The sequence below is a fragment of the Equus przewalskii genome, chromosome 27 (genome assembly GCF_037783145.1).
Source record: "Equus przewalskii isolate Varuska chromosome 27, EquPr2, whole genome shotgun sequence".
Classification (NCBI taxonomy): domain Eukaryota; kingdom Metazoa; phylum Chordata; class Mammalia; order Perissodactyla; family Equidae; genus Equus; species Equus przewalskii.
Genome location: NC_091857.1, coordinates 24,314,378 through 24,328,232, shown reverse-complemented (window position 1 = coordinate 24,328,232; position 13,855 = coordinate 24,314,378). Strand labels below are relative to the sequence as shown.

At 38.1% G+C, this 13,855-nt stretch overlaps 1 protein-coding gene across 2 annotated transcripts in view; it reads left to right on the top strand.

Annotated features, from left to right (window-relative positions):
* The window catches only part of ADAMTS5 (ADAM metallopeptidase with thrombospondin type 1 motif 5), a 46,345-nt gene that overhangs the window by 11,021 nt on the left and 21,469 nt on the right, over positions 1-13,855 (top strand). For both annotated transcript variants that reach the window (XM_070597845.1, XM_070597846.1), the window contains 2 exons: positions 1,946-2,078; positions 13,374-13,541. In XM_070597845.1, coding sequence (XP_070453946.1) covers positions 1,946-2,078; positions 13,374-13,541 — 301 coding nt within the window. The remainder of the gene's footprint in view (positions 1-1,945; positions 2,079-13,373; positions 13,542-13,855) is intronic.

Here is a 13,855-nt window from a genome sequence, read left to right as displayed (position 1 = left end):
TTTAAACTGTTCAGAAAAGAGAGCCATTTCCATTTGCTGTGGCTCTTCATCCAACCTTATTGGAGTAAGGTATAAGAAGGGCAAACAATTCTTGGATTTTATTATTTAAGATAATGAACTGCAAATTGTGAAGATAAGTGTAAATCGTGGTTTAAAAAATATGCGTGTGCGGGAATAACCTACAGCGTCTCGTAATTCACTTAAACCGTGACCTGTGTCTTTGGTCTTAAAACTACTAAAATGATTGGAGAAAAAAATGGATTAAAAAGTGTATTGTACTATATTATTATCTCAAAGACTGATTATTATGCAAAAATATGTTCCAATTTCAATTTTAAAAACTACTCATTTGTTCTCAACAGCTGTAATCTGAGATCCCACGGGATGACATATGAGGATACACAGGAAACTTTGGGAGCCTATTGTTGGTTTGGTGACTTGATTCACCAAGGGTACTTGACCAAGATTTCCACTGTCTCAAGCTATAATAACATGGTGGCTACAATGTAATTCATCACAGCTGGGATCTCATAATATACGAAACACAATAAGGACCTGAAAATGTACTAGAGAGAAGATCACAGGGTATATCTTTTAAGTATTCTTCACCTTGGTTGGATCTTCATGCAGCAAAATAGAGAAGAGTTAGAAGAGTATGTTGTTGACATTGAGTAGGTGGCATTGGTTATACGGTAATAACATTTTGCATTGGCTTCCTGGAGTTTGTTGAGGTCTTGCTAGTATACAGCATATTAAAGGAGTATAAGGTCTCCATTGCATCTGACTGTATGTTACAATTCACTTCAATTAGTCAAATGTTTGTTGCCTTCCTGTCATAAGCCAGACATTGTGGTAGTTGGGGATACAAAGATGATAGCTGTAAGAGAAATAACACTATTTCAACTAGTAAATAGTCATCTTTCATAGTAATTAATATTTTTAAAAAATCCTTTCCTTCTACGGTTATTCACTTAAGGTCTACTCAGATACTATCTTCCTTTTTTGGATATAAATTTATACACCATTAATTAATTTTTGTTGAAAACAGTAGTCACATACAAGAAGTTCTAATGCCCATTAATACTCAAATGGCATTTAAGGGAAAGTTTATTATTACAAATCTATCATGTCAAAAATTTTATATTTTCTCTTTATGCTTCATAATTTAAAATTGTCTTGCAATATCTCTTTCATCTAAATCAGTAATTTTTAAGCACAAATGGGGTGTCATCATGCCTCCCTTTGAGAATTTCTGAAAAGTTATGCAACTTCCTACCAGAAAAATGCATATACTCACTTATATAAACACAATATAGTACATGTATTTCCTGAGAATTGATCAAGTTGAGAAACACCACATTAAATGTGGTGAGTAAGAGTGCATAAATTTCTAAAGACACAACTTGTGAAATGATAACTCAATTTGGAAATTAAAAGAAGATCTTTTAAGCCATTAGGTTTTTGGATTAAAATTTAGTTTCCTATCCAAATTACTGATACATTTATATTCTGCCACAAATATAAGGCTTCACTTTGTCGCTGTGATGGAAAATAAATTATTAGGCCAGTCTTCTGATGAATTTAGATCAGAATATTAGGACTTTCCTAAGCATGACCATATGTAAAAATGATTCAGGATATATGTGTCTGCATGGATGGGGTACAGCTTTGTTAAGGCTGCGGCTGCTATTGTAACGGACAAGCTACAATCCTATGAGATCTTTTAAAATGTAATCGAGTCCCATCATCCTTCTGTGCTTCTGGGGCCCAGAGAAGCTTAGTAGAGTCGATGTCATTAGTTTGTCTTTGGAACATTTCCAGAGTTGAACAGGTGACACTATAAACATAGCCCCGTCTTGCTGTTCGGAGCGAGCAAGTGGCTCTACAAGGTGGCTCCTTCTGGATGTAAATTGATTTTAATGATTTCTTTCTTTCTCCCGGGTAGGATTTATGTGGGCATCATTCATGTGACACCCTGGGAATGGCAGACGTTGGGACCATATGCTCTCCAGAGCGCAGCTGTGCTGTGATTGAAGATGATGGCCTCCACGCAGCTTTCACCGTGGCTCACGAAATTGGTATGCGACGCCTTTTCTCTTCCCTTGCCAAATCAAACACTTGTAACAGCTGCAACAGGAACCAAAATTCTTGGCAATTAATTCCAGATTTTTCCTGGTTCAGATGTCCCATTGGGGATTAAATTTGTTTATATTTGCACTTTTAGGGTTAACTAATAAGGGACAAGGAAGGCGAAATCAGGCCCATAGTAGATGTTTTCTTTCTGACAGTGTCATTTAAAAGTTTAAGAGAAATTTACTACTGCTACTTCTTTTTAGGCATCCATAAATGACTCTTAGGTGAAATTTGTCACAGTCAACTATGGAATGCAGAGGTGTTACTCAAGATGATATTGACTCATCCAGGGCTAATCAGATCTGTTTTCAAAGAAATCGATCATGTTTTATTCCATTGTGAGTGATAATAGGCAACTCCTGTCAAAGGTAATCCATAGCTATGGTAAACATTTCTGTCTCATTTTTAATAGCACAGCAGATGAAACCAAGCCCAAAAGTCAACAGAGTTTGGTTTCAAATATCACTTTACCCTATTTGTTTGTCATAAGAAACACATCTAAATCCTAAAACTAGAAATTTAGGACTGCGTTAATTGTTGAAAAGTATCCCAGTAAATAGGAATATGTGTTTCCTAATCATTGACCTAGGCTACTAGGTGTGTGAGAAGTTAGTTCAGTACTTAAGACGTGATGTTAGAATTAGACACATCTGGGCTCAATTCTCGCTAAATTATTTTCTACCTGTGTCACATTGATCTCATTATTTAAACTCTCTAAGCCTTGGTTTTGATATCTGAAATATAGGAATAATAGTGCCTATTTCATGGATTATTTTAAGGATCAAATTGTGTAGGTTATAGATACCAGCTGTTATTTATATCCACGTACACTTCTGTTTTGCTCTTTAAACATTTCATTGAGTTTTTAATATACGTATCACCTTTTAGCATCATCTTTTGGGGGACAAAGTATGTTTTAATAATTATTTTACTTTTTTGCTGTATTTTATTAAACAGATTTAGGTTTTTTAAGCTAAAACCATAATTTTTAAATAGAAATTGAAACTTCTTTTTCACGTTTCTAGTAGACAAAGAACATTTGGCAAGGTGTCGATTTCTAGCTGCTGTGTTTTTTGGGGAGAGTTAAAATAACTTCAAATCAAAGGTATAATTATATAAGGCTGTATAATGCAGCAGTGAAATTGAAATCAGTGGTTAAATTTTAATTCTTAAGTATTAATTATGACCTTAATTTTCCTAACACACTCTTCTTACTATGTAAGCAAAAAAAACACCAACATAAAATCTTAACATAAATAATTGTCCAACGGCATCACTGTTATAATAATTTGATTCAGCACTTGATTACTTGAGATAGTAATTCAATTTAACAGTTTATTAACGCAGCATCTTTAGCTTCGGGAGCCAAAGATCTGAGATGGATTCCCAGTTCTGTCTCCATGTTCCCTGTTTTATCTCAGACAAATGATTTAGATATTCAGAGTCTCTATTTCTTCCCTATAAGGTGGACTAATGATGAGGCACGGCTCGCTGTATACTGCACTAGAAGAGCTGGTGTGCCGGAAAATGTTTTTAAAACACACATGCCATTTGAGCTTCAGGTTTAGGATCATATCTTCACCTGTCTCTCACTCGTGCCTATTAAACTAACTGATAAAAATACAGCCCAATATAGATCCTTAATCCGTATTTATTACATGTCTACGTATGTACATGTAAGTAAGCAGGAGACACACAAGAGCTGCCCGAGGCAACATTCCAATTTTGCAGCAGAAACTAAGAGAAATTAATCCAAATACTCAAGAGGATTATAATTAAGCAAAGATGATTTAAAAAGTATACCAGTAATTAATCATCATTATTCGGAGTGAGAGAAGTCCCATGAAAGGTTCCAAATCCCTGGGTGGGCAGAGGTTGCTTCGTCTCAGACCGGGTAGAAGAATGATGAGGAATAAGCAACAGAGTTGAGTTGTGGCGTCATCCATCCATAAGATTATGAGTCCTAAATCCTGATCTTCTAAAGAAGAGATTACAGAGGGCCAGCCCAGTGGCATAGTGGTTAAGTTTGCTTGCTCTGCTTTGGTGGTCTGGGGTTCACTGGTTCAGATCCTGGGTGCGGACCTACACACCGCTTATCAAGCCATGCTGTGGCAGCATCCCACATAGAAGAACTGGAAGGACTTAGAACTAGGGGCTTTGGGGAGGAAAAAAAAAGAAAGAAAGTAAGAAGAGATTACAAATTCCTTGAAAGAAGGACTATTTCTTCCTTCTATCCTATAGTGATTTCTTTTCACACATTGACAGTATACGGGAGGTTTCCCTGTAAGAGAACCTCTGTAGCAGTATATGCAGGTTCTTTGGGGGCTGCATTGACTCTCAAGGAAGCTAGGCTGGAATGAAGAACCTTCTAACCCCACCTTTCCCATGTCTCCTGAATTACTAAACCAAGGGTTTACACAGGCAGGTACAGCAGTCTGAGAGGCAGGAACCAGATGCTGATGAGAACAAATGTTTTATTTAAACTACATATGTACAATAAGAACTTTTCATAACAGTACAAGAATATTGGACATAGTTTGACAAGAGAACAATGTAGGAGAAATGTGGGCTTCTATGCAGAGAATCAAACCTGAGTCTTTTATATATGGTTATGCCTGTGTTCATTTCAGTGTCTTGGTTGGATCATCTCTATTTGCTTCTTTAGAATTCTCTGTAATTCATTGTCCACTGACACGCTGCCTACGTAGTTTCTCATTTTGCATTACATATGTCCTAACTGAGAAATGTAAGGTCTGGGGAGAGGGGGATATGGATTTAATTTCCCTTTCATAAAGGGACCTGGCTTTCATTCACTTTGTTTCCTAATTGCTTTATTATTCTTTAATTTCACTTTTTGCCTAAATATTGTGAACATGTGTTATAAAGTATGAGCCTTAAAAAATGTAGAGAAGGTAACCTTACAAAATATTTCCTACTCATCTGTATATGATTACAGAGTCTTGCCTCTGCAGCCAGTGAGGTCTTGGGTAATGCCACTGGCTGATCTGTTTCCAGTGCTTTATTTTTAGATTGTTGCATGAAGCCGTCAGTCCTAGCTAACATGCTCTAGATTCTAATTCTACTCCATTCTCCTCATGTAATTTCCTCCCTTCCCTTTTATTAGACATTTACTACTTCTGTATTTGAAAGTTTTATATAGAGGCTACGTATGGAGATGAAAATGACGTTGTGAAACCTTGGTTTTGCTAGAATGTTTTGAATTTGCTTGAGCCCATTCCAAAATGTGCAGTTTGCTTCATGCACACAGTGTAAATATGTTGCTGTACTCAAAACATAAGCTGTGAAGAAAATTTCCAGGCTATTCCCATAATTTTCTACTTTATTTCTTCTATAAGCAGGAAAAGGATATATTTGATTAAGAATAACACTTTCGTTAGCCAGCCCTTGAGGTCTAGTGGTTAAGATTCGGTGCTCTCACCGCTGTGGCTGAGTTTGTTTCTGGTCAGGGAACTACACCACCCACCACTCGTCCGTTGGTTGTCACACTGTGGTGGTTGCATGTTGCTGTGATGCTGAAAGCTATGCCACTAGTATTTCAAATACCAGCATGGTCACCCACGGTGAACAGGTTTCAGTGGAGCTCCAGACTAAGACAGACTAGGAAGAAGGACCTGGCCACCCACTTCCAAAAAAATTGGCCATGAAAACTCTGAACAGCAACAGAGCATGGTCTGATACAACACCGGAAGGTGAGAGGATGGCACAAAAAGACACGGCAGGGTTCCGCTCTGCTGTACACAGGGCTGCTAGGAGTCAGAATCGACTCGATGGCACTAACAACTCCACTTTCATTAACCTACTTAAAGTTTCCCATGGACTGTCCCACTGCTTCCTTTTTCTATACATGGTGGTTTAAAATACAAACCCATTGCACTGGAATCAAAGTTTCCTTTGCTCTTAGACACCCTCCATCTGGATAATTGCCTACATTGAGAATTAACATTTAGGATAAATAGAGGCAAGTCTGAAGGCCCTATCTTGCACCTTTTCTCTCCATGGTGTTAAAGTCAGAATGAAGTGACTTAAATGAACAATTCTGAAAAGTGACTCTTTTCAGGTACCACATGTTAACTGGAGCACTTTTCTTTTCCCGCTAATTCTTTCCCCAGAACAGCTAGATTTTGGAGGTACGTCGTTAACTGACGCCAATACAGGCTTCTGGAAAATAGGTTTTGATGAGTATAGACTCTCCGTAGGCAGTAATAATTTGCCTCCTTGCTATGTTATGTGCATGTAAACATTGACTAAATTGTTAGGACATTTAAGAAACTTTCTTTAAACTGTCGAGAACACAGTCCCCATTCCTATGCCTGAGTGGAGGCAAGAATGTGGTTACAGCTATTTTATAACCCAAATGTGAATCCCAGAAAGTTTTCAGTGAATGTAAGTTTACATTTTGAGTTTATATTTTTAACTTGTCCAACTTTTATTTTGGCTCGTAATAATAAAGATTTCACCTGCTGCACACATGGTTCCTCAAACTAATAATTTTATTGATGTTGGGCCAGCTTGTACTGTGCTAGGGGGAACAATCTGATTCTATTTAGACTAATGAAATCCATGATTTGCAAACTTGCCGAAGCTTTGCTTTGTAGTAGTTAATTATAAAACGTGCTAAGTGAATCTCTCCACCATAAAAGACTCTAAAATGCTTCCTAAGCTAAAGTCAGGCAACTTAAAAAGTCAAAGCCAAATATTCCGCTGGAGGCCTGGGAAATGGCTGAGACACAACAGCATGGCTGCCTGTGTTTTGCTGTGGTTAGAGGGAGTTCTCTGGTTGTGCTGATCTGCGTGTGACTGCGCTCCCACAGATGATTAGATTAAACAAGGCTGTGTTTTGAAAAGCTGCAGAGGCCCTCGAAACACCATAGACCACAGCCAAGTGCACAGAATCAGATGTCAGGACTGGCTGTGAGATGTGACGTGAAAGGAAGCTAGGATTAGGCTTGGTATTTACCCCCAAAGCCATAGCTTTAATCAACATGAACTGAGCATTTTTTCTTCCAGTTTGGAGCAGTGCCACCCTGTGTCTTTCTTGGCCCCCAGATAAAAGGTGGAAATAGGTCTTTGCTATAGGTCCAGGAGTGTTGAGAGATTTAGTGTTTAGTGTCCGTTTTTTTAAGATCAAATGTCAATGCATATTTCTGTAGGGGAGACCAATAGATTGTCTACCACATGTGTGGAAACCCAACAAGTTGAAGGTGGCATAGGAATTAAATATATCACACACTTAATGTGTGATTCCCCCCCTTAGGATTATAAAATTTCCCCTTCTCTCCCAAATCAAGTGTCTATTAATATCAAAATTTAACAAAACCACTGAAGACTACAATACCTAGCAGTAAAAGCATAACAAACCCAAGATATCAGTGAAAGCAATAAAGTTGGCTAACAATCACGGGGCAGAAAGTGACATCACCAAGATGGCGACCTAGGTTGTTCCTGACTTCACGTCCCTTCACAATCGCTGGGTGTTTGATATCTGTCAAGCATTTATTCTAAACATCTTGCGTCTCTTTTTTTTTTTTTTAATCATTTAAGCCTCACAAAATGCCATGAGGTAAGTACCATTAATGGGTCTCCCAAGAAAGGAGGAAACCGACACACAGAGAAGCTTCTAAACCTATCTAAGTATACTGCTAGTGTAAAATTCTAACTCAATTCTTCTAGTTCCAGAGCCCAAGATTTTGATACTCTCCTATAATGGTTTATTAGTGTTCATTTTGAAGGAGATAGCCCTGAATTTGATTCAAAAGGATATTGACAAAAGAAATTTTCTTCCTTCCAAGTTACATAGTTGATACAACATTTACCATTTATGTTCAATGTTCTGAAATAGGAGTTGAAGAGTTTTATCACTTTTCCATAAGGATTTGTGTATGAATAGACAGATCTGGTCCAATTTTTGGAGCTCCTGTTTCCCTTCTTCCAGGATTCTAGATTCTGATCCCATGTGAGCTATTGACTCACTTTTCAACCCCTGGCAAGACCTTCTTGCACTTCAATAATCCCAGCTGGAAAATTAGGTGAAATCAAAATATGACCTCATTAAGAAACAGATGCTTCATCTGAGCAGAGCTTTCTTAAGTAAACATATTACAGAGCTTCTTGTGACATTTTTTTAGAATGTTGTGCTGTGTCCCCTTGTCCATTGGTCAATCTGGGGTCAGGAGACAAGAGGTTGAAATTCTGTTTAATTTGCAGACCAAAGTTTAGAAAAACAACCAATTTCCTTCCTGAGGTTAATGTTATAAGTCAGCTCTAGTTGTACAGTAATACCTGAGTTGAATAAGAAGCTGAACCAACATTTTCCTTTAAAGTAATGTCTTCGCCCGGGTATACATTATCTCAGATTTTCTAACACCAGATTCACTTGTGAATTTAAAGAGGCAAGATGCTTTTTAACCCTAGATTGTGAGTATGAAATTTATTTAATAAAGTGTCACTCATTGGCCAATTTAAAAAGATGATTATCATACTAGAAAAATTATCAGGAGACTGCTATTTCTGAGCTAAAAATATAACTCAGACACTTAGCTTATAGTCTTTGCTTTGATGTAATTTGCCATGAAATCCTTTTCTTTAGCATAATTCAGATAAACCCCTTCCTGATGTTACTTTGTGTGATGGGCACTCATTAGCAGGACGGTTGTATTTATGACATGATTTAATAGCCATTAAGAATAGATCAGTATTTTCTACAAAATCACTTACAATTTACACCTTGATATTTATTAATGATTTCAAACAGCAAGATACAGTTCTGTGATCTACATCACTTGGGAAAATACTGGACTAGATCATTGCATTATTCTCTAAATTACACTCTGACTTTGGCAATATCTTTTTTTTTTCTTATTTAGTTGTCAATACAAATGCCGTTCACAAGTGCACCCACTACACAAGTGCATTTGGTCCTTAATTGCCTCAGGATTTTAGGTGAGAAGTTTCCAGTGACTTCAGTCAAGAATTAAAGATTTCACAGGGCCAGCCTGGTGGTGTAGTGGTTAGGTTTGCATGCTCTGCTCCAGCAGCCCAGGGTTCTCAGGTTTGGATCCCAGGCACAGACCTACACCACTCATCAAGTGTACTGTGCAGGCATCCCACATACAAAGTAGAAGAAGATTGGCACAGATGTTAGCTCAGGGCCAATCTTCCTCACCAAAAAAAAAAATAAAAAATAAAAATATTAAAGATTCCGTAAGAAAAATAGTATTGGAAACAAGATTGCTTAACTTAGTTAAAGTCAACAAACTGATCTTCAGTCTTTTGCGTGTCTGCTGATTACAAGAGGTCCCAAATGCAAATACTAATTCTTCCTCAAAGGGAAACTTCAGGACCTGAACTTTAAACTCTGATAATGTACTGTCGCCCTAAATCCATATCTGCCTTATCTCTCTCACTAGGAGTTTTCATGTCCTCTTATACTGAGGGAGCTTGGTTGAGTTTCTTCAAATCTCTTCTTTTACCATTCACAATTGCTTTGAACCCTTTTCACCCTTCTTTTTCTATACTTTGCCTTGAGAGAGAAATGTCTGTCTTTCCAAGGGTAAGAACTGCCTTTCTCTGTGGGTTTCTGGATTCTATTGTGCTGCCTCCTCCAAGACCTCACCCCTCAAGTAATTCTGCTCTGTTTTGCTCTAAAAACTTATCGTGAAATTCATTTAGATGAAAACAGCAAATTGCTTTCAGAGTTGTAAACATTTTCTCCAACACTTCTTTGTATTTTTCACTTGTTGTCTTACTCTCTGGGGCACATATGTGTAAATCCCAACCGTACTAATCCTGCTGGAGGCTGTTTGTCAGAGAAATGCTTTCGCTCCAGTCCACACCTGTAGGTTTGAATAGCTGTGTGGGTGATCCATGAACAAATTCTCACTGGGAAAGGCAGATGTCCCAGGCGATCAATGACATCATGGTAAATTCTGATTCCCTTTCACAACATCTACCCCTAAAATCATTGCCACCTGCGATATTACATTTTTAATTTCCTGGATTCTGAATTTTTCCCTGTCAATGAGCTTTTAGTATCATACTGTGTTGTCTCTCCTGTGAGTGTCCCTTTAAAATAGCTTATAAGGGGCCATTCCTGAGGGATAGTGATTAAGGTGGGCATGTTACACTTTGGCGGCCCGGGTTTGTGTGTTTGGATCTCAGCTGCAGGCCTGCCCCACTTGTCAGCCATGCGGTGGTGGCGACCCACATATAAAGTGGAGGAAGATTGGTACAGATGTTAGCTCAGGGTGAATCTTCCTCAAGCCAAAAAAAAGAGGAAGATTGGCAACAAATGTTAGCTCAGGGCTAATCTTCCTCTGCAAAAAAAAATAAATAAAATAAAGTAAAGTAACTTATGCTTTTATATGTGTCTTGCCATTTCAGGGCTCAAAGATATTGGCAAATTTCAGACTGATATTAGATGTCTTAGCATAAATGATTGGGGGCTCATATTTGAAAAAACTATTTCTTTTGCTCTTCATAGCCTTTGGTATGTCTGTCACGTCTTTCCTGAAGAGCATCCAAACATCCCTCACATTGATCTCTTTCCATTCTTGTCCAGCTCCTGAAGGGAAGTCACATGGGTCTCTCTCACTGTGTCCTCGTTCCAGCTACTGTGGAACTGGCTGCCTGTTTCTTTGGGTCCTTAAACGTTCTTCACATTGCCCATGACTCTGATTGCCCTTGAGAGAGCATGCCTCTCCCCGCCAGTCATAGATTTATTTTTCATGGAAGACAGAACATTCGCTTGCCCTCCAAGGAGTCTGTCACTCTCACTTGACCCTCCCGCAGTCCATTCCTGGCTGACTGTTGGACATCTTACAAAATTCACATCTCCTTTTAGCTCTTGCCGAAATGGAGCTAAAATTTGTTCATGCGCAGAATGACAATCTTTTCTGATAGCCATGTAAGAATTTCTTATACATATCTTTAGCAGCAGTTAAGTTACATTGATAAATTAGTAAATTTAGGGAGCATAAAATTCACAATAGCATGCCAAATAGCATGCCAAAAGATTCATAAAATTATACCAAATTATTTTCTAAATAAACTCCTTTGCTTACATTATTGAAATCTTTAAAATTATTTGCCTCACTACTCTGTATGAAAGAAAAAATCGAGGTACTCTCCTGGGCCCCTCAAAGTGAATTTGGTGTCTGCCACATGGCCTGTATTTTAAATCAGAAATCTAAAATCGACCCTCCAAATGAAGTGTAAGTCCCTTGATGCAGTGGTAAAAATGCACATGGAAAGTGCCATTTATTTATATGGATTTGGAGGAAAAAGGCTATCACTCTGTTAAATAAATATGAATATCTTATGAAATAGAATGCAAAAATCATGTTTTTTTAAAAAATGTAAAACCTGGATTCAACTAAACATCATGTTGCAGAGGTCACCTTAGGCCACTTTCCCTCTCTCTGCTCTTTGCCAGGGAAAAAAACTCAATTATGAAATTGCCACACAAATCCCACTGTGTCAGCTGAGAAAGATTCTACCTTGGAAAAGTTCAAGAAGCACAGAGTGCATTGTCAACAAGTGTTTGATGTACTAAGTAACTTTAAGCCATTTTGAATAGGACATGAATGAAAGGTTCTGTTTTTCTGTGAGCTGCGAGTTCCCTGAAAAACTCAATATACCACCCCAAATTTGGACGAGCTTCTGCCAGTCTTATTTTGCATGTCATTTGGGACTTATTTTACAGACTATGATGCACATTCATGACTTTGACCAAATAAAACGTGAGTGGCAGCGGGATGGTTTCTCAAAGAAAACTTGCTAACCTAGTAAAAGCTATTGAAGTAAATAACTACATAAATAGCATAAAAATGTGGTGCCTTGGAAGGTCACGGAGCCCTAGCCGCTTAATTTCAGCCACAACAGCAACCAGCTGCTCAGTGGACAATTTTGTTATGAGGTGTTGGTGATTTAACAAGTTGGCCGAAAGTAGTTGGAATGCAGTGTGAAAGATTTCATCTTTGTTGGGTTTTACTGCTGTGCACTGGACTTTTTGGCAGAATGACTGAAGTTCCTGCCTTTGGCATTCAGAAACCCACAGAGAATTTGTAGTAATCACTTTTCTATAGTATTTTCTACATTCTTTTTAAATGGTTTGTGTATGATTCTCTAAAGCTTTGCAAAAAAACACTGCAATGTTGACTTGTCTACTTTTTAGACTCTCTACAAACTGCTGTCCTGGATTTTTTTTTTCAACAACACTTTAGTTTTATTGGAGAATGTCCTTTTATCTTAAACTATGTGAAAATTGATTCTTATGGAATAAAAAAACAGTTTTGTCAGATTATAAGGATGTGGTTATGTACTCTGTGGAATAATACCTAGCTTGGTAGATTGGAAATGGCATGGTGGGATTGGAGAGACCACGTTTGGTAGCCTTAACCTCAACACCACCTAGCTGAGTGATTTTGGACCATCACTTACCTTCCTAATATTTGTTTTCTCTTCAAGCTCTAACACTTCATGATGGACATCTTGGTATTTTAGACATTTTTTAAATGTAAATGAGTGTATTTTCAAAATATACCATTTATTTGTGGGACCCATAAACATTCACAACTCACCAAATAGCTAAAAGAAATGAAAAAGTAAAGCAAGTTTACATTGGCATGGAACTGGAGAATTACTAATCTCTCTTCTCTTTCCTTTTCTCTCCAGTCATCTCTTACATAGCTACCTACTTACTTGGCCAAGAAAATAGAAGTCACTGACATTCAACAACCATGTATTAAGTGTTTGCAACTTGCAGAATATTGAGTTAAATACAGAGGTTTCAATAGTGGGTTGGGGGAGATGCTCTGATTTCATGGGGCTTATGGTTGATCAGAGAAGGAGGAAAATTAGACAAGTAATCAAAGTAATATGTACTGAGGGCTATGACATAATCCCACAGTTGCCTTGCAATTTCTAGATCCTAAATAAGGCCTTGTTTCTACATATGATGGAGCATGTGTGATCCAGATGGATTATGGGAACATCTACTCCTTAGCATAATTTTTCAGTTTTCCTCTAAATGTTCTCCCAAAGTGATTGCTCTAACTACTTGCAGCTTTAATTTCCCTGGGAATCTAGTTTCTGCATCAGAAGCCAGTTAAAATGAGCTCATGTACAATTAGGGGGGGACAATCAAGTGCTAATATAATTGTCAAGGAAAGATAGAAATGCAAAATACTCGTCATTTGCGCTCCCTATATTCTGTCCCGTAGGACATCTACTTGGCCTTTCCCATGACGATTCCAAATTCTGTGAAGAGAACTTTGGTTCGACAGAAGAGAAGCGCTTAATGTCTTCCATCCTAACCAGCATTGACGCATCCAAGCCGTGGTCCAAATGCACCTCGGCCACCATCACAGAATTCCTGGATGATGGTCATGGTATGTATCGGGAAGGACAACATAGGCTCAGAAACAAAACTTGGGAAATTATGAGTTTTACTTCATTATATCCTATGATGTTCACTTTGCCCTCTAAGGCAATGGTTGTTCAGATACTGTCCAAAAAGAAGCAAGGGACTGTCTGTTGGTGTGTAATGCCAACGTCCTTGGTGGCATTGTAGCTATGGTATTTTTGCTTTTGAATTGAGAAGTTCAAAAGAGAAGCAGTGTGGGAGACCACACAGAATGCCTCACTAGCGCCCTGAAAGGCTGGCTTTTATTCCGTCGTTCACCACTAGCTTCCTGTGAGAATG